Source organism: Chinchilla lanigera, unplaced genomic scaffold, assembly GCF_000276665.1.
Source record: "Chinchilla lanigera isolate Chin_1 unplaced genomic scaffold, ChiLan1.0 scaffold00070, whole genome shotgun sequence".
Lineage (NCBI taxonomy): Eukaryota > Metazoa > Chordata > Mammalia > Rodentia > Chinchillidae > Chinchilla > Chinchilla lanigera.
The window spans coordinates 8,584,165-8,603,520 of record NW_004955471.1 but is presented as its reverse complement, the minus strand read 5'-3'; the positions used below and the strand labels follow the sequence as shown (position 1 = coordinate 8,603,520).

At 41.4% G+C, this 19,356-nt stretch overlaps 1 protein-coding gene across 1 annotated transcript in view; it reads left to right on the top strand.

Moving 5' to 3' along the window:
- The window catches only part of Dchs2 (dachsous cadherin-related 2), a 221,502-nt gene that overhangs the window by 103,513 nt on the left and 98,633 nt on the right, over nucleotides 1-19,356 (top strand). The window contains exon 3 of the mRNA XM_005400929.2: nucleotides 3,194-3,385. Coding sequence (XP_005400986.2) covers nucleotides 3,194-3,385 — 192 coding nt within the window. The remainder of the gene's footprint in view (nucleotides 1-3,193; nucleotides 3,386-19,356) is intronic.

The following is a 19,356-nucleotide window of genomic DNA, read 5'->3' as shown; positions in this document are numbered from 1 at the left end:
GCAGTCCCTTCACAGGTCACAGAGAGACCTCAAAGCCAGTAAGGAGGAAACTGAGGCAGTTCCGTTAGAGAGAGGAGGACAGTACAGTGGTTGTGCGGGAGACATGTTTCAGCAAGGAGATGATCCACTATGTGAAAGGCTGCTGAGTGACAACAGCATAAGCACTGACTTAGATTATCAGGCTTACTAAGACAGGGCTCACTGGTGAACTTGGCCAGAACTGCACTCAAAGACTGACCTACATGAATGTACCACAGTCCTCAGTTCTGAGTCTAATCTTCAAGAATATTGCAGTCGTGTATTAGCTGTAGGGTTGTAGCTGGCCAAGTCCTTCAGATCTAAAATGTTATCTAGTTATTTGCTTTCATACAAAACAAATAATTGGATGGATGTATTGTATCAATAATGTCATTTCTTCAAACAAATTGTTATATATGCATGGTAAAAGTTCATCAATCATGAGGAAAACTAAAAGGGCTATGATTTTAAATTTTATCTAAAGTGCTGCTGTGTTTCCTTAGCTCTTTTTGTTAGCTCATTTCTTTGGCATGTTGCTCTGAGACTTTTCTAAAACCATCCCCAAGTTAAGTGATATGATTGCTTAGGAGTAGGCAAAGAGTAACGCTACCAACAAAATGTCACCCTACACCTTTTGGGATGGGTCTCACTGCTGTGAATGGCTGATCTTCCACAGGACTTGCAGCAGTGTTGATGGGGAGACCTTATCAGAGATAATGGGGCTGTGCTAGAATGGTTTCTAGGCCTAAATCCCAGGTTATGTGAAATGGGGTTGGTAAAAGAACAAATTAAATGAATACCAGGAATATAATCAGCCATATTCAGCATGTGGAAAATGTGTGTGTGGCTATAAATATAGATATAGATAGTATTGATGAAAATAAGATCTTTTTACTTTTAATGTAGAATGAAATTACTACGAAAGGAATAATAAAAATATAGGTTGTCTTTTATTTTGCCTTCCTCTAAAAACCCTTATGGAAATATGCCAGACTTGGTCTCCAAAACTAATTCTGTCATAGGATGTACCACCGGGAGGCTGTTTTGGGTATAACTTCCCATTCGTTTAAGTTTTGCTGCATAGTAGAAGCAACTGGTAGACCCACATAATCTTACACATCTTCATGGGTTTTACAATAGGAAACTTGTGGCAGAAACTATTTTTATTCATCAAGTATCCTGGGTACCTTTTTTATCTCAGCATCTCTTGAGGTGATGCTGTGACCCTATAACTAGTTCTCTCTGCTGCAGTGAGAATAGACTTAATTTGGGGCTAAGAAAGCTTCAGGTCAGAGTGCCTCTTCTATCTCCATCCTCCCCACAGTGATTTTGGGGGCTGAAAAATCACTTGTGTCATCATGAACTAAAGAAATAGGTGTTCCTTACTTTTCTTTCTTTTTTTAAATTACTTTTTATTGAAAACTGCCCTGAATGCTAAATGTCCACCTTTACAATAAAAAAATACAGTCACAATAACTCACACTAAAACAAAGTATATTTCTGATAGTCATTATTTTTCTGTTTGGGACAGTTTAAGGTTTTTCTTTTGTCACAAAAACAGGAATGTACCTATACAGAGGTTCAAAATAGGCCATCTTTTTAAACAAAAAGGCAATGATTCACAAAAGACTATGAATAGAACATGTAACTAGTTGATACAAATCTGATAGGATTTGTTAAAATCAGTCACATCTAATAACACAGCTGAAGTGTTTTTGTATAAAATATCACATGAAGAAAAGAATTTATCAATGTCTAAAAAAGTGTGTTTGTTCATAGACAATTTGCCAAGTTACCATAAAAATGTTTCCTGAGACATAAGGAGATGCAACATTATTCTTCTTGAACCCTACTTTGATTTTCTTTATTCTCTTTTTATGGACCAATTATTAGCTGGATGTTAGACTTTCTCAGTTGATCTAATTAAATTAATTCCCTTATTTCCAGTTGTTATCAGTTTATTTGTTTTATTTCTTTTCCTGCTTCATGGAACTCAGTTGGAATTTGACCATGTGCAATAGAAATTTCAGCTAAGCTACAGGGCTCAGACATTACCATGAGCTGTTTTTGCATGTGCTAGTACTGTTCTGGTCAGAAAATCACATGCAGGTGAGGAATGGCTACTTGGGAATGACATCACACATGATCTAGCACATTCTGCTTTGGAGGAAAGTCAGAAGGTTTAGGGGTATATTTTGCAGTAAATAAAAGTTGAAATGACTAGACTTCATATATATTTTAATGTTATTAAAAGCCAATCCTCAGCTATAGGGTTCTGGCTGGCCAAGTGCTTCAAATTTAAAATGTTTTCTGATTATTTTCTTTTAATATAAAACAAAATAATTGAATGGATGTGTTCAATCCTGTTATGTGATCCTCAGTGCGTGCATAAACTCTCTGGTCTGACTTCTGATCTGTTAAATGGGAATTCGTAGGTCATACACTGTAGGTGCATAAATGTCAAGCTCTTAGAAGAGTACCCATCCTGTAGAACATCATTCTTCCTCCCCTCTTCTCCTTCTCTGCCCTTAAATTGCTTCTTTTAAGTGCTATGATGTAGCTGGATTGTAAGTAAAAGAAATTACATTGAGCTCTGAGTTCAGGAACGTTTTGTGTTCTGTCCACCCTGTTGGAAAGGCAGGACCCTGGCAGGGGTATTGTTTCCCAAAAGAAACATAGTCTAGGAGATGAAAATCTCACCCCAGCTTGGTGAATTCTATCATGTGGTTGGAATTCAAGTACCATTTACTGTTTCAAATTGTGTCCTCTTGCCTCCCTTCACTAAAAGACTACAAAGGAGAAAGAACCAAAGATGCATTGTAAAGTCCTAATAGTCATGTGGGTGTTTTTGAACGCTTCAGATTCAACAGATCAGTTAGGTTTACCGAAAGGAGTCAGAGGACAAAAGCACCCAGGCCTGAAGAAGCTCAGACTTCTAGGGCCAGCTTGGAAGTATTAGAGTGGGCCAAGGAGACAGAAAAGGAGAACGCCCAGGGGAAGAACAAGTGGAAGCAGAGTCGTCCAGGAAGGTGAATAGAGGGAGAGAGAAAACCAAAGCCTGTGATTCCTGACTGGCGGTGGGGTCACTTGGTTGTACAAATCCTCACGAGTCAAGGAGCCCCCGGAAAGTCACAGGAGCATTGCGCTGATCGCCTCGTGTCTCTCTGTCTCTTAGGTGAAAGCCTCCGATGCAGATGCGGGGCTGTACGGCTTGGTTGAGTATTCACTTTACGATGGATTCCAAAGCGATGAGGCACCTGCAGCATTCCAGATCAACCCGCACGACGGGCAGATATGTGTGTCTCAGGACCTTGACAGGGAAAGGGACCCAGCTACCTTTGATCTCCTGGTGAAGGCCAAGGATGGGGTAAGTCTTTAGGTTACAGAATTTCAAACATCCTCAGGAGTGACCCCCAGTGTCCACGACAGAGTACCAGTGATTATCAGCAATTGGCTATTCACTAATTGGGTCTTATGTACCCACTACTCCGCCTTTTCTCTTTTGAGATGGAATCTCACTGTGTAATACAGGCTGGTCTCAGATTCACTCTGTAGCCCAAATTGACCTCAGATTCATGATCCTCCTGCCTCAGGCTTCCAAGTGCTGGGATTACAGATGTGTGCCACCACACCCAGCTCACCTCACCTTCTCCTACTGCTGGGGGTCTTTGACACAAACACCACAGATTATATCATTTTATCTAGCAATAATTAAGTAATATCTCTAAGAGATGATTTTGTAAAAACATAACTACAATGCATTAGTAATATTTGATGACATGTAATGTTCATTCCATGTTAACTTTTCTGGATTATTTAAGCATCTCTTAATAATTGGTTGTTTGAATACACACCCAAATAAGTTCACAAGCTGATTTGATTGTGAGAGCCTTTAATTTCAGTCTGCATTAGTCAGCCTTTCCTTTATCTTCAATGGCATTTTAAAAAAAGAAATCAGGTCATCTGTCCTCTACATTTTCCACATGCTGGATATGGTTGATTCCATTCTTGGAATTCATTTAATTTGTGCTTTTATCATCTCTGTTTCCTATAAGTGGGCATTTGGGACTGGAAACCTAGTTAGTGTCAGATTCACTTAGGTGATGTCCTGTATTTCTCAGTGTACCAGCAGACACACACCATTATTTTTGTGCAATGGTGATTTTCCAATTCTATTACTCCTTTAAATTTACTATCTGGAATGCTTAAACTAAAAGAGTGCTTGCATCAATTGTTTTCTTACCCTGGCATATAATTCATGTAGGAAACTCAGTATATTTATATCTCTTTATTTTACAAGTTTTTAGAATAGCATACTAGTGCCTTAATATCCCAAAGATTACCAATGTATTTTTTCTGTGATTATAAACTTCTGGATTTTATATAATTGACCCATGTCAATGCATGGCTCATCTTGTCCTTTCCTATATTTACATTGACCCAACTTTGATTAATCAAAGTACTTTCAATCTTGTTCTTAGTGTTTCTTTTTCAGTTTGTAGATTGACACATCAAATGCATATAAAAAAGAGAACAAATTATAATTATATAACTTCATGAAATTCTGTGAAATGAACACACTCAAAGAAGAAGATGAAGAAATAAAACTAGCACTCCAAAGCTCCTTTCTTGACATTTCACTGGAATGTTCTTCCCAACTTCTCCCTACCCATGTCTTTTAAGGACAACCACTATGAGCTTTTAACACCAAATAGTAGTATGCTGATGACTTAACTTTTAGTGAATGGAATCATACCATATGTATTTCTCCTTAATTTCTTTTACTGAACGTTATTTGTGAGAGTCATGTACACTATTAAGTGTAAAAATAAATCATGCATTCTCATTGGTTTACAATATGCCCTTCTGTGACTATGTGATAATCTTCTCTCTATTCTGTAATTGATGGTATCCATTTTAGGTTACTATAAATAGTGCTACTAACATCGTTTTTAATATTAAGCTTATTTTTAACTGACACATAAAAATTGTACCTGTAAATGGAGGAGCAGGTGGAGTTTTGATACTAGCATACATCACGTAATGTTTCCATCAGGTTAAACATATTCATCTCCTCATACATTTATCATTTCTCCATAGTAAAAACAAAGTCTTTTCTCCTAATCTTTTGAGGAGCTCACTGTTTAATTGTTATCTGCCGGTACACGGCTGTGCAGCAGTGTGGCAGTTTCTCCCTCCTGTCCAGCTGTAACTTACCCACCGAGCAGTTCTCCCCTCCCCACCCCCAGTTTCCCAGTCTCCAGTAGCACCATTCTGCTTTCAATTTCCATGAGCTCAGCGTTTTTGGATTCCACGTTTGCATGAGATCATAATGTGCTCACTTGTCTTTCCGTGCCTGGCTTATTTCTCTTGACAAAATGATCTCCAGTTGCATCCATGTTCTTGCAGATGACAGGATGTCATTCTTTTCTCTAAATGAGTATTACTTCATTGTTTATATGTACCACATACTCGTATCCAATCACCAGTGGATGGACACTTAGGTTGTTTCCATTCTTGGCTGTGGTGTAGAATGTAGCACTGAATGTGGAAGTGCAGGTGTCTCTTTGGTAGACTGATTTCATTTTCTTTGAATGTATACCTAATAGTGGGATTGCTGAACCATACTGGAGTTCCATTTCTAATTTTCTGAGAACTTTCCATAGTGTTCTTCCATAATAGGCGTGCACATCCCCCCCAAGTTATCCTTAGTTGTTTTGTTGTAATATGAATTTTTACTGTGCTGAGATACTATCTCATTTTGGGCTTGCTTTGCACTTCCTTAATGATTAATGTGTTACTTACTTTTCTCTCATTGCTGAGACAAAATATCCAACAACCAAAATTAGAGAAGGAAAGGTTTATTTAGGTCATGGTTTGTGAAGGTTTCAACCCATACTCAGCTGGCTCCAAGGCAGGGTAGCAAGGCACAGGGGCAACAGTTCAAGTTGACAGAAGACAGCAAAAGCAACTTGGGGAACAAGCCTCTTTTCCTCCCTTATGTTGTAAGCGGACTACTCCCACCCAGGGTGGCTGTAGCACTCGCACCATCTCTGTGCCCTCCTCTTACCCAGGATAAGGATGTTTGCAAATTGAGTACCCAGGCCCCCCACTGAATTGCTTCATTAATCTTCTAAACTTCTCAAATTGACACATCAACCATTACAATTAGTGATGTTGACCATTTTTCATGTACCTGTTGGACATTTGTATGTTTTCTTTTGAGACAAGTCTATTTAAGTCTGTTGCCTCTTTATTTAAAAAGTCAGATCATTTGTTGTTGTTTGTTTTTGCACTTGAAATTTGAGGATTCTTTATATATTCTGATATCAATCCCTTATCAGATGTGTACTTTGGAAATATTTTCTCCCATTCTCTAAGTTCTATTTGTATTTTGCTGATGGTTTCCTTTACTGTGGGGAAGATTTTTTGATATAATCCCATTTGTCCATTCACATTCTTATCCTTTTGATTTGGTTAACAAACATTAACATTTCTATTGACTGTATATTCAGGAGTGGAATAGCTAGATCATAAGAAGCCCAAACAACTTTTCAATGTAGTTTACCAACATATACTCCATCAATAGAATATGATAATTGCATTTGCTCTACATTCTCTCTAACAATTGATATTGAATATTTTTTTAATTATGGCAATTCTAGTTATCTGTTTAGTAATGTATTACATTGAGGTTTTACTTTGCATTTTCTTGATGAATAATAAATTGAGCATTTTGTCACGTATTTATTGGCTATTTATGTAACACTTTGGGACATACTGTTTCTTTACCTGTTTTCCATCCTTATTGCTTTATATGAATTCTTTATATATTTAGCATGCAAGTCCTTTGTTGGATAGACTTATTACATATATTTTCTCCCATTCTGTTGATTGCCATTTTTTGTCTTTAGTGATGACTTTTGAAGAGCAAGAGTTCTTCTTTCTAATATAGCTCAGTCTGTTAGTTTGTTTCCCTTTAGAGCTAGTGTCTTTTGTTTCCTTTAGAGCATTTGCTTACTTTAGGGATGTGAAAGTGTTCTCTTCTGTTTTCTTTATTTGACTGGTTCATTGGTTACCCTCCACACATTTTTTTTTTGTCTAATGGAAGAAAGTCTTATTATCCTTCAAATGGTCAGTTAACTCAATAACATTTATTGAAATAGTTACTCTTTCTTCAATGCCCCAGACTGTCACTACTGTCATGAGCGTGGTTGTGTATGTGTGTGTCTATTCCTGGACACCCTCTTTGTGACTGTTTGTCTGACTCAGTGCCAACAACATAGTCTCTTATTTATTTTATCTTTATAATTGACTACAGTATTATGTATTCTTGCTTTGTCCTTATTCAGAATTGATGAATATTTCTGACTGTTTACATTTCCAAATGCATTTGAGAAACATCTCTTTCAGTTACATTGCATTATCCCAAAGATATACTAGTGTACACATTGTTCTACACTTTGATTTTTTCCTCACTTACTGTATCTTGAAGGCTTTACTTTTTCTCCACTTAGCATATTTTGAAGCCTTTCCATGTTTCACAGTTGAAATTTGGGGATTCTTTATATATTCTGGATATCACAGAATATACATTTTTTTTATATGTTTACTACTCCTTTGTATAGTTACATACTGCTAATATTTCTCTGGTCTATTTTTTCTCTCTGGAAATTGTTGGGAGAATCTACTTATTTGAAATGAATTATTTGGTTAAACAAGTCAAATAACATTTACCACAAGTAGCTATATAAATACAAACATGAAAGCAAAACCATTTATAGTCAACAGAGTACTTTGATCTATTTGGTTAGATTTTTGTGAATACCTTCAATAATATCTACTTCTGTGTAAGAAAAGATGTCAAAGACAAAACCAAGGATAAACAGAGGAGTTTAAATTAATTCAAGTCTGTGTGATTGTTTACATAGCCAATATATGCACACAAAGTATTAATCCAAGGCTTTAGAAATATATTCTTAATAGATTTTGAGACCATTGTAAATGACCATCTTAGAATTGAATAACAGATTAAATCCAATACTACAGTAATCAAACATCTTTTTCTAGTTATTGGGTTTCAGATCATCTTATGATTGTGGATATAGAAGTGATCTTTACACAGTGAAGATAATTTGGTTCATAAATGCTTAATTCTTCTGCCCAAAATAGTGCATTAATTAGAAGCACTAATTAATAGTGTATTAATTGGTAGTAAAATGAAAAAAACCATCTAGATATTTAATTAAAACTCCCTTCCTTGCTTCTCTTCCATGCTGAACCTACTCTGCAGAGCTATGCTGTGAAGAACAGATTCCCTGTTGCTACACTTAAGTGTGTCTTTAACCGCCCCACACCCTCCGTAAAGCTTCTCTGGACTGACCAAAGGAGGTGTGTTCAAGTTTCCCTGCCAAAACATTCATTATCTTGATGGTAACTAAGGAAGTTGACTCTACAGATTTGGCAAACTTTGCTGATTTCTAGAAATCAAAAAACACAATTTCAAGGTTGATTATGTGTGATGAATCTGAACATTCTTCTGTATAAACTCTGTTTTACATTCTCCAAGTGAGCACAGAGTATCTTCGTTTTATTAAAATTGAAACATTCTTCCTGTAGGTTCTTTACACTCAAATTCTTACTCTTTTTTTATGGAATTGGGAATTGAACATACAGCCTTAGTCGTCAGCTAAATCCCAGCACCACCCGCTTCCCAATCTTTTAAAAATTTTTCTTTATTTTAAAACAGGGTCTTGTTAAATCACTAAATTGCCTGGGATTGGGCTCATGCTTGAAATTCTCCTGCATCAGCCTTCCAGAATGCTAGCACTACAAATATGTACCACCACATCCTACCTCACTCTCTTTTGAGTCACTTCATCCTCAACTCAGCCCCGGTAGTAAGGCGAGCTTCCTGAGCCCTGCTTGTTTAACACAGGTTTTTACTGTTATTTACATGCAGACACAGATTACAAGGCAACTGCGATTAAAAACATAGTTTGAGACTTCATATACATCTTGTGATAATCATGATTCTCAACTTGTTTGGTTTGAGGGGCATTTAAGAGATTAATGAAGCAGAGTGTATTACCTAGTTTTCTTCTTAGCATCATCCCTGATATCCGAAACTGGAAGGAGGAAAGTGTAATTTAGCTAATGGTTTCACAGGGTTTACTCCATGGTCAGCTGGCTCAAGGCAGAAACATGAGAGTGGAAGGGTGTGGCAGAGCAAAGTGCTTAGTTCGCAGCAGCTGGGAAGCAGAGAAAGAGAACAGTGCCAGAGAGGAAGGGATGAGGGAGCAGATATGCTGAAGCTCGTGTCTCCACACCTCATGTAGAAACACCGAGAAGTGTGCTATCCTAATCCCCCAGGCAGCTCCCAAGCCAAGCAAGTTGACATGATTAAGCTTAACCATCCTGTGTACTTCTGGCTGTGTCTGATTATGAAAGCATGGCCTTGAGGACTATATCAGTGCCTAGTCTCTCCCTCTCACACTCTTGCTGTACTCTCTGCCTCCCAGAGGCTATGAGTTTAGGAGCCTTCTTCCCTGTTGCCTTCGGCCATAATGTTTGTGCCTTTGAGCCAGCTAGCCAGTCGTAGACTGAATCCTCTGAAACCGTGAGCCAACAATAGACTTTTTCTCTTTTAAATCACACATGTGGGGTGTGCTTTGTTCCAGCAACTGGAAAGCTGACTAGCACAGGCTTGCCAGGGAATGCCACAAGGGTAGTGGTGAGGGCCAGGGACACAGGGAGGTTCGTTGCACACATTGCCCATGGGAAGATCCCAGCCGGCCAGGAAGTACACGGAGCCGGAAAACCCTGAACTGGAGCATTTACTGTGATCTCTATGGGAAGCAGTGGGTGGGGTAGAATAAGCAGGTTTAGGATTGTAGGTGAGTAGTTTCAGCAGACTCTCAGGCACTGGAGCGGTCCCTGGTTGTCTTGCCTTTGGCCATGAGGTATTGAGGGAAGAGGGATAAAGGACTAGATTGTAAGAGCCCGGTAAGGAAGGTGGTTAGGATGTGGGCTCTGAATTCGTAGCTTCACATTTGAACAGTGAGTTATTTGCTGACTCTAACCTTGGGAGGGAAGGTGTCTCTGGGATCACTACAGCCCCCCAGTGTCAAAGCATCAACTACAAAAAATAGCTGACACAGTTGATAGAGTTCGTACACTGTTCTGGGACAGAGTACAGAGGAAGAGGAAGGCAAAGGGCTCACCAGAACTCCTAGGACATTAATGCAATATATATATAAAAAAAAAAAAAAACTGTAGCTACCTTGTTTCAACTAACTCCAACTTATATTAAATAACAGTAATACTGATGGAATTCACTATTCGATTTAATTCTGTCACACTGCAGCATCTCGAATCCTCAAAGAAAGGATTAGTCCCGGCACAAGCTGTTTCAGAATTTCTTCTTTCACGTGAGGCCTCATGTGTGGCCACCAGCAGGCTTGCCCTGCACTGCACAGTCCTGCACAGAGTCTGTGACCTCTTCTTCACCCACCACCAAGAGCTACAGTTACACTTCATCTCGTCGACACTTTCCAGTGACGTCCTCACCCTCCTTTTTCTGCGTCTTTGACTTCTTCTCCATCCTCTTCCAATTCCGTCTCCTCTCATCGCTTTGGAGGTTTTCGATCCATCTCCCCACAAGTCTTGTATTCTGTGGTCTTGTGGAAGTCAAAGCCTGAGGAATCACTGAGAGTCACCCCCTTCGAATGTGCTCGTAAACAGCGCAGCCCCGTGTTTCACAGCCGCTGAGTCCTGTCGAGGGGCCACTGGCTTCCCCAGAGCCATCTTCAGCCTTTCCAGGGTGAGATCAGGGTCTCGTCCTCTATGACCCCCACTTTGGCCACCTCTCGGGGCTCCCGGGTGCCAGGGTCCACACAGTCTTGCTTGCTGTCATTTTGGGGCTCCACTTGTTCTCTTTGGCCTTCATCTCTCTCGCTGTCCCACAAACTGGCAATTAAAGAAGTTGCCCTGCAAGTTTCCTTTCTCATCAAAGGCAGCCCCCTAGAGCCATGCCTGGTGATTCAAGGCCACGGTCACTAAAAATGCCACACCTTGGACTGAACTTAGTTTGACAGAGCATACGCTAATCCCAGCCCATACTTGTTTATCTTCTCCCTCAGAGGAGAAGCACATGTGTGTGATGCTGTGTGTGTGATGCTGTGCAGGAGAGCTATGGATACCTGGCAGCCCAGACTGGGTGGGAGCCTAGTCCATCCCATGGATGGCTGCTTCTGCATGGATGTGATTAGGTTAAGGGTAGGTATGACTGTTTGTGCTCTCATGGAAATCATCAGTAAGAGTCAGCTGTGTCTTCCAGGCCCCCATGGACTCTCCCTTAAGCAGTGATTTGATTTGCTCCAAAGTCTTGGTGGCCGAATGCTGGACCCAGAGTCGGTGTAGTGGGAGAACTTCTCCCTGCTGGGGAAGCAAACTCTTGTCACCTGAGCCACCACCACCAGTGCTTCAGAGCCGGACTGAGAATCTCAGCTTCAGTCCAGGTATCTCTGCAGATGTTGTGGACATAGAGCTCAATATATGAACAAATACTTTGCCACTGAAACGTTCATCCCTGAAAGGGTCCGTTCATCATTCTCAGCACGAGCAGGGAAAGACACCCTGGATCTTGGTGAAAGCAGAGAACAGCAAGCTTGTACCATCTGAGTCTTTTTCGCATCTAGTGTTTGGAAATGTTTGTTATCAAAACTTCCTGGACTCTTCCTCCCTGAAGGCTTGGACTTCTCCATCTTGGTGGCTGACTTCTCTTTCTTCCCCCTTTAACTGTCCTGAGGGTCTGAGGCCACATGGAGACCCAGGAAGGGAAGCGGGCATGGGAGCCATCCTCAAATTGTGTTCTCATGGGGCAGAGCCTGCGGTGAGGACAGAAGTGCCTCTGTAAAACAAATTCTAAAAGAGTCCTCCCTTTCCCATCATAGCCTTGTAAGAACTTTTTACCTTTGCCTTACTTGAACCTGAGCCTCCCTTTAGTGCCTCTCACATTTGCCGCAGTCTGTAAGGAGAACAAGGAACCCATAATACGATGTGAATGTGCATCTGCCCACACACATATGTAATATGCACACATGTGTATAAATATGTGCACGTATACTATCCGTAGAGTTATCCGGCGTGCACACTCACAGCGTGATCATGAAGCGCTTCTCAAGTACACTGAGCTTTGACGGGCTGCCCTCAGCACCCGTCACTAGTATTCTTTGCTGTATTTTCTTGCGGGGTGTGTCCATCAGAAGTGCACCATCCGGGGCTGGGGATTTAGCTCAGCGGCACGGCGCCTGCCTGGCAGGCGCAAGGTCGTGAGTTCAATTCCTGGTCCTGAAAGAAAAAACAAAACCAAAAAATAAAAAAGAATTGCACCATCCAAAGGTTGGTAAAATTGAAGGTAACAATGCAGGCACTGCCTCTGCTAGTCGGCTGCCCCTGGAAGCAACCCAGGCTGCTGCCACAGAATAAACTGGCTTCACATAGTCAGAAGTCAAGCCATAATGAATTTATTTAAAATGATAAACTGGGCTTGAAAAAGTCCTTTCACTTTATATAGTCACCTTGACAATCTATGTTTCTTCCCTCTGACCCTTACTCTTTCTAATAAATGTCCTATGAGTCCTTCATAAGGAAATTGCTGAGAACCCCTCTACGAGGGTTCCTAAGAGATTTTACCTGTCAATAGAAGAATTCTTCATATAAAATACCCAAGATGTTCTGGGCTTCTTTGCTGCTGCTCTATTTATCCCTATGATGACTGTCAATATTTTTTAAAGTCCATTACATCTCCTACTTTACTAATGCTACCTCGGAAATATTCTATTTTTGCTGTTGGTGCTTCTGCTATTTATGTCATGCATAAAAACCATGATGGGTGTGCTATAAAATTACATAATGGAACCAAATAATTGGATTTCATTGGCAATCAAGTGTTTTGTTATAATAAAGCTCTGTAACTTAATTATGCCATCCTTAAATCTGTTTATTTTTCTTTCCTTTTCTCATACACTTTTTTAAGTGAATGGTGTTCTCACTTTTGGTGTGTGTGTGTGTTTATGAACTCTTTCTCCAGTTTTTGCTACATCTGAATTCTGTAGCTGAAATATGTGCCTGAGATAAATCTATTTCAACTCTATCTCACCACTCCAGGCTTAAGGGAGGATTTTGTCAGATTAATAATAGAGAAAGTAAATTGACTTAGCTTTTTGCCATTGTATGTGTTCAGGATAAAAGCTGGCTATTGAAGCAATGATATGTAGTGTATGTGTGCAATGGAGATGGGACTGAAAAAGGAAATCTGCTGGGTAGAAAGGCACACTCACCATCTAAAAGCTTGTGCTAGCTCACATTTTCATCTTTTGTTTCGAGGACTAACTGCCCCATGCATTTTGGGGGTACGCTTTGCCCAGATCCTTGTGTTTGTAGCTAAACCATCAGAATCACACCTGCAAGAGATTTTGCATCATTCTTTTATATGCTGCAAGGAGCAGCATACGAAATGTCTTAAGCACCACTTCATTTTTATCTCCAAAAGCGTGAGCTTCCCTGCTATTATCTGTATTGTCATACACACTGCTTGGTTCATCCCTTAATTTGAATTAATCTCCTTTTCATCCTTTCTGCCCTCTAAATTCTGCTACCATGCCTTCTAAAACTCACATCAGCTATCAGTGTCCTTTATAAACTCAACCTAGTCCCTGGTTGGCCCTTTATCTCCTTGTCCTGATTAAAAATAGTCTGTCCCCTAAAGATAGCAGTTCCCTCCAGTCTCTTTCAGGGAAGCCTGGGATTCTTCTAAGTATGCTCTTGGAAGGCAGGCACCCTTCTTTCCCCCAAACCATCATCCAAGTCACGTCTGGCCCTTCCTCCATCAAAGGCCAATTTGATTTTGAGGTTTATGTTGTCAACCTATAGCACAGACACTCCTCTTGTTTTCCTTCTTTAAACCCCCTTATGATTAAAACTTTTACACCTTACAATCTTCCCCATCAGCACTGTATTAGTCAGCCTTGTCATTGTAACAACATACTTGAGATAATTAACTTATAAAGGGAAAAGTCCTTTTGGCTCATAATCCTGAAGGTTTCAGTCCATGAATAAAAGCCCCGATTGTTTTGGACCCTTGGGAAGGCAGCACATCATGGTGCAAGCAAACTGCTCACTTGCCGAACCAGAAACACAAAAGAAGCAACCAGGGCCCCACAGTCCCCCTCAAGGGCCGTCTCCAGCAACCTCAAAACCTTCCACAAGGTTCTATCACCGCATAACCCACACCACCTCCCTATAGCACCACCCCGGGGACCAAGCTTTCCACACAGGAACCTTTGGAGGCGGTTCAGCACGCAGACAACAACAGCAACTACTTCCTCGCTGCTCCTGGAGACCTCAGAATCTACATCCAATACCCTGTGCCTTTCTCATTTACAAGGCTCATCAGTGGTGATTGCACTCTCTGAAATCTTGGTTTCAAGCACTCTCTACTCTGATAAGCATTTCTATCTTTCTGTCTCACTCACTGGAGCACTTTCACTCCATTGGATAATTCTTCTCCCATGTTAAGATCACTGATTTATTCCCTATCATTGAAGTCATTCAGTTGCAAACTTCCCTCCCCAGAAGTCTCCTGGCAGAATCCCAGCTCTGCCTAGACCTGAGGCGTGCACCTCAGCAGCTGACTGCATCTGCAGAGGAGGAGCACAGCTGCTTGTGACAGGAAGCGCTTCCTTTCCAACCTCCGAGTCTGCTCACAAGACTTTTCATCAGCTCGCATTCTTTGCCTGCTTTCCTATTATCATACGGAGATGCTTGCCTCAGAAGCAGGTCCCGTACCATTCAGGGTCCAAGCACTCCACCCTTCCCCGGGATATCTCTGGTGTACCCTTCCCAGGGATATTCTCTTTTTCCTGCACCATTGATATCTCAAATTCTCTTGAATGACTTCCATAGCCATACAAATCATAATAATCATCCACATCTTACAAAAAAGAACTCCCTAAATTGCATACAACTCTTAGGAAAGCATATTGTTGCTTTTCTGTCTTCCATAGCAAATCTACTCAAATATTTGTCTACTGTTTGAGTTTCTTTTGGTGCATCTGCCTTCCCTATGTCTCCAACAAAGTCATTCTCCTGATTACAATGGTGCCAGCAATTCGTGAAATTTAAAAATCTTCCTTGAATGCAATTACCTTGGCTTTGGTGACACCCAGCTTACTAGTTCTTCTTTAACAAACTGGCCCCCCATTTCTTGTCACCTAGTCCATAAAATCTGGACTGGAATGCACTTTTATAGCAAGCTCACTAGAATGCAAACCACAGCTCACAAGAGCTAAGAGATGTGAAGGATAGATACTAACATTCTACTATTCCAGAGTCCAAGGAAGCGAGAAGAAAGACAATAGGCAGTAAATAATCACCAGAGTGGAAAGTACAGCAGAAAAGTCCCCTTTTCTTCCAGTTGACCCGGGAGATCTTCAAGGCTCTGATGTTGTATGCTTCTATGCAGGAGGGATTAGAATTCAGGTAGATTGTTTAAGAGCTTCTTTGTATAACTTAAAAAAATTAAAGTCACCCATGATTTGCTATTGGGAAAAGAAAGAGTAAGACAAAATTAAGAAATACTCATCATGCATACCTTTATGGGATATACTAATTATTTCTTGCTACATAACACACTATTCCTGAATTTAGCAGCTTAAAGAAAAAATTTCTTTTTTTTTTTTTTTTTCTGGTACCGGGAATCAAACTCATGACCTCACGCTTGGCAGGGAGGCGCTGTGCCACTGAGCTAAATCCCCAGCCCCAGTAAAATATTTCTCCTTCTACATGGCTTCTACGGGCAGAGAATCTGGAAGTGGCTCCACTGGGCGATTCTGGCTCACAGTCTCTCATGAAGCTGTGTCCTCAGAAGTTTCCAGAAGACAGGTAGAGGCTGCAGCACAGCCTTAGGAAGTGGGCACTGTTAGGAGGGAGAAAACGAGTTGAGCTCAGGTCTCCTGATACTGTGTTCTGTGGAATCCTGGTTTCTCCAGCATACTCCTTCCCAAGAAGGTTCCGTGGTACCAAAACTGTGGGTGCAGGGGTCCAGCTTGACAGGTCTAGAGCCATCTTGGTGGTAACACAATTCTAAGCCCTATAAACTGAAGTTGTTAAGATACTCAGTCAAGCATTTTGTGTCCACCATAACACCGGGACTACATATTTCTGAGCTGGCCCTGGACAAGTTAACAGTTCTTGAGAAAGCTCACGCATGTTCTTCTGGCTGCAGGTCTCTGTCTAGCTTAGCATGTAAGCCCTTTCTTTTACTGTGGAGTGTAGCGACCCACCTGTCTTTCTGCCATTTGAAATATTTCTGTCCAAAAGTCCCCAGTAAATGTCATTTTGTGCAGTTTTGGCTCTGTGTTCCTCTTTACTGTTCTCACAGCGCCTCTTACCTGGGGCGGCTGGTTTTCATCCACCAAAAGCAGGTTTTTCCAAACCAGTGAGAAAACTCAGCACCCACCCTTCGCGAAATGAGCACAGAGAAGGCTCTGGGCGAAGTTTCAGAGCAAAGGACCCAGTGAACTCAGTGAACATGGCATTTCCCCCCACATTTTCATGGAAAAGCCTCTTAAATTGATTAGTGTTCAGATATATCTCTTGCTTGTTACCCAGGTATCTCTAAGATCTGGATTTGATCACATCGCTTCATTAATGATAGCTGTGCTGTCTCACATGAAGATTTAGGGAGAAGGCATTAGGATTTTGCATTTTGTCATTTTAAATCTCTTTCATTTTGTGATTTTCAAATGTAAATAACCCACTGGCACAGTAAATCTGCACAACACACACACACACACACACACACACACACACACACACACACACTTCTTTTTTTAGCTGATAGAATCCGCTAGCAAGCAGAATCAAGTTTCTCCCTCTTCACCGTGAGGACCTAAGGGGCGTTTGGTTGTGGGTTTCACTTTGTCTGGGGCTCACTGCTCACGCGCAGCACTTGTCTGGATCTGAAGGGGTGCCACAGTCCTATTTCTGTTTCACCAAAACCCCGACTCTCAAAATGAAACGTTGTTAAAGCTTAGCTGGGTGAGCAAATAGGTCTGAGCTTACATGAGGTCAGTCCTGTTTCTGCATCTGTGCAGACATTTTGCTTCAAGCTCTGACGCGCTTGATCATAGGGCGGCACCCTAGACGCTACTTGGTATATATACACTGTGTGACATTTTAAAACATGAAAAACTTGGTGGTTCCAAAACAAATCAATCTGGACTCAAGTATTCAGATACAGAGTATGCACTATTTTCTATTTAAGGATTGTTAATCACTATAAATGCGTTCACCTGTGTTCTACCATTTGTTTGATGGCAGACCCGTGAGAAGAGGTAGCTGAGACTCAGGCCTGTCAGACTTCCGCAAGGGCACAGTCCTGGATACAGGCAGAACCAAAGGCATTGAGCTTTCGGCTGTGGGTCATTCCATTGTGCCCCCGGCTGAGACTGCAGCACCCGGCTCATGGACTGTGAGCCCCTGAAAAGTGCAGGGTCTGTCTTGTTCTCTGAGACTGAGTGCTCGGCAGGCACTCTCTCTAGAACAGTCATTGAAGGAGTCTTATGTGCAAGCATTTTTATCACAAGAAGACTCTAAAATTTTCAAGTGTCACCAAGGGCTCTGAGGACAGGAGAGTCTTTGTGCTACTTGAAGATGCGCAGGTGGGCCGTTACAAGCCCATTTTCCATGAGCAAGTCACCCACTTGCCTCTCTGTACTCTGATCTCTTATCAGTGCTAGGAAGAGAACCATACAAATCTTGCAAAGGGTGAATATAACAACGGAAGCAGAAAAAAAATATATATATATATGTATATATATATATAATAGATTTCAAATTCCATAAACAGTTTTTACAAGAGGAAAGTCCCCCCTCTTTGATAAATTCAGCAGCTAAAGAATGAAGGTATTAAAGGTGAGACTGAGCTCTAGAATACTTTTCTGGCAGGAGGCATTGTTCTGTGACAAGGAGTGTGTTCACTCTGTCCACCTAACCTCGCTTGTTTGTGGAGTGTTGCCTGATTTGGCATCTTCACGAAATCCAGGCCTTACCCTTAAGCATATTAAGCCGGGTGATGTCTATTTTTGCTTGTCTCTTCCACCCTACCGTGATGTCCCTTACCAGGTGATTTCTCAAACTCGAGGAGAAATGTAATAAAGAGGAGAAGGGAAAGGCAAGAGAAAAGGCGAAGCTGAGAAGGTGGGGGTCGGGGCAAGAGCAACTCTGTGGCAGACGCGTCACAGTACACTATTATCTATGTGCATACAGCCAGAGCGCTCTCAACCTGGACCCGTGTGCTCCCCAACCTGGGCCTCTACGGGCCTCTTCCTCCGCTGAGGTCGCAGGCCCACCTGCACTGTCCGAGCACAGGCCAGGTGTAGGAACAGCCATCATTTTTATCACGATCAGCACTAGCCCTCATTTCTCCTGTTCTATTGGTAACCAGCCCTTCATTCAACTCAGAATGTGGGAAATTGCAGTAGTAATAGTGAATTCCTAGTAGTGAATTCCTAGTAGTGAATTTCCTAGTAGTTCACTAGTAGTAATTCACTACTTCCTAGTGGTGAATTTCTTCAGTCATTTTTAGTCTCTGAAGATGTACTCTGTGCATGAAAGCTTAGAGTGTGAGAACCACGACTGTCATGAATGCCACCCAAACAAGGTCCTTCTTGCCCCCCAGCCCCCCACATGTGCTTCTCTGTGTTTGTACAGGAGCAGCCCTCCCTGTTTCCTGCCAAACCATCTTCCCTGCCTTCTCTGTCCGTTTCACTCAGTGCCTCCATGACACAGTAGGAAGGGGGAAGAAAAAGAAAAAGGGAGAAGGTGGGGGGACCCGGGAGGAAACCCAGGCTGCCATGACTTCCCAAGGACATCTGTCAAAGCTGGAGGTGTCCAAATGAACCAGATAGAAGTGGAAATTGGTGCCTGAAAGCAGGAACACATGTTTTACTTTAGAAATGGAAAACTTGCAGGAATGATTTTCTTCTATTTTATTGATCCCCTCTTCTCTTTGTTTTTAGGTGAGGGAAGCACAAACTAGTCTGAGGTCTGCTTCTCACTTCTCTGTACACTGTCCTACATTGATAAGGCCTGAAAGGTCCAGAATTCCAAAGCAATTCTTGCCCCAAGGATGTGGGATAGTTCTTTTACCACCTCAAGGAAGAAGGATACATTCTCTTCCTGCTCCAATGGTGTAGGCTACATTTGCTCACCATCCTGATGATACAAGACAAGTCCCTTCGTGCTACTCTTTCTGTTCAGGCTGCCACCTGC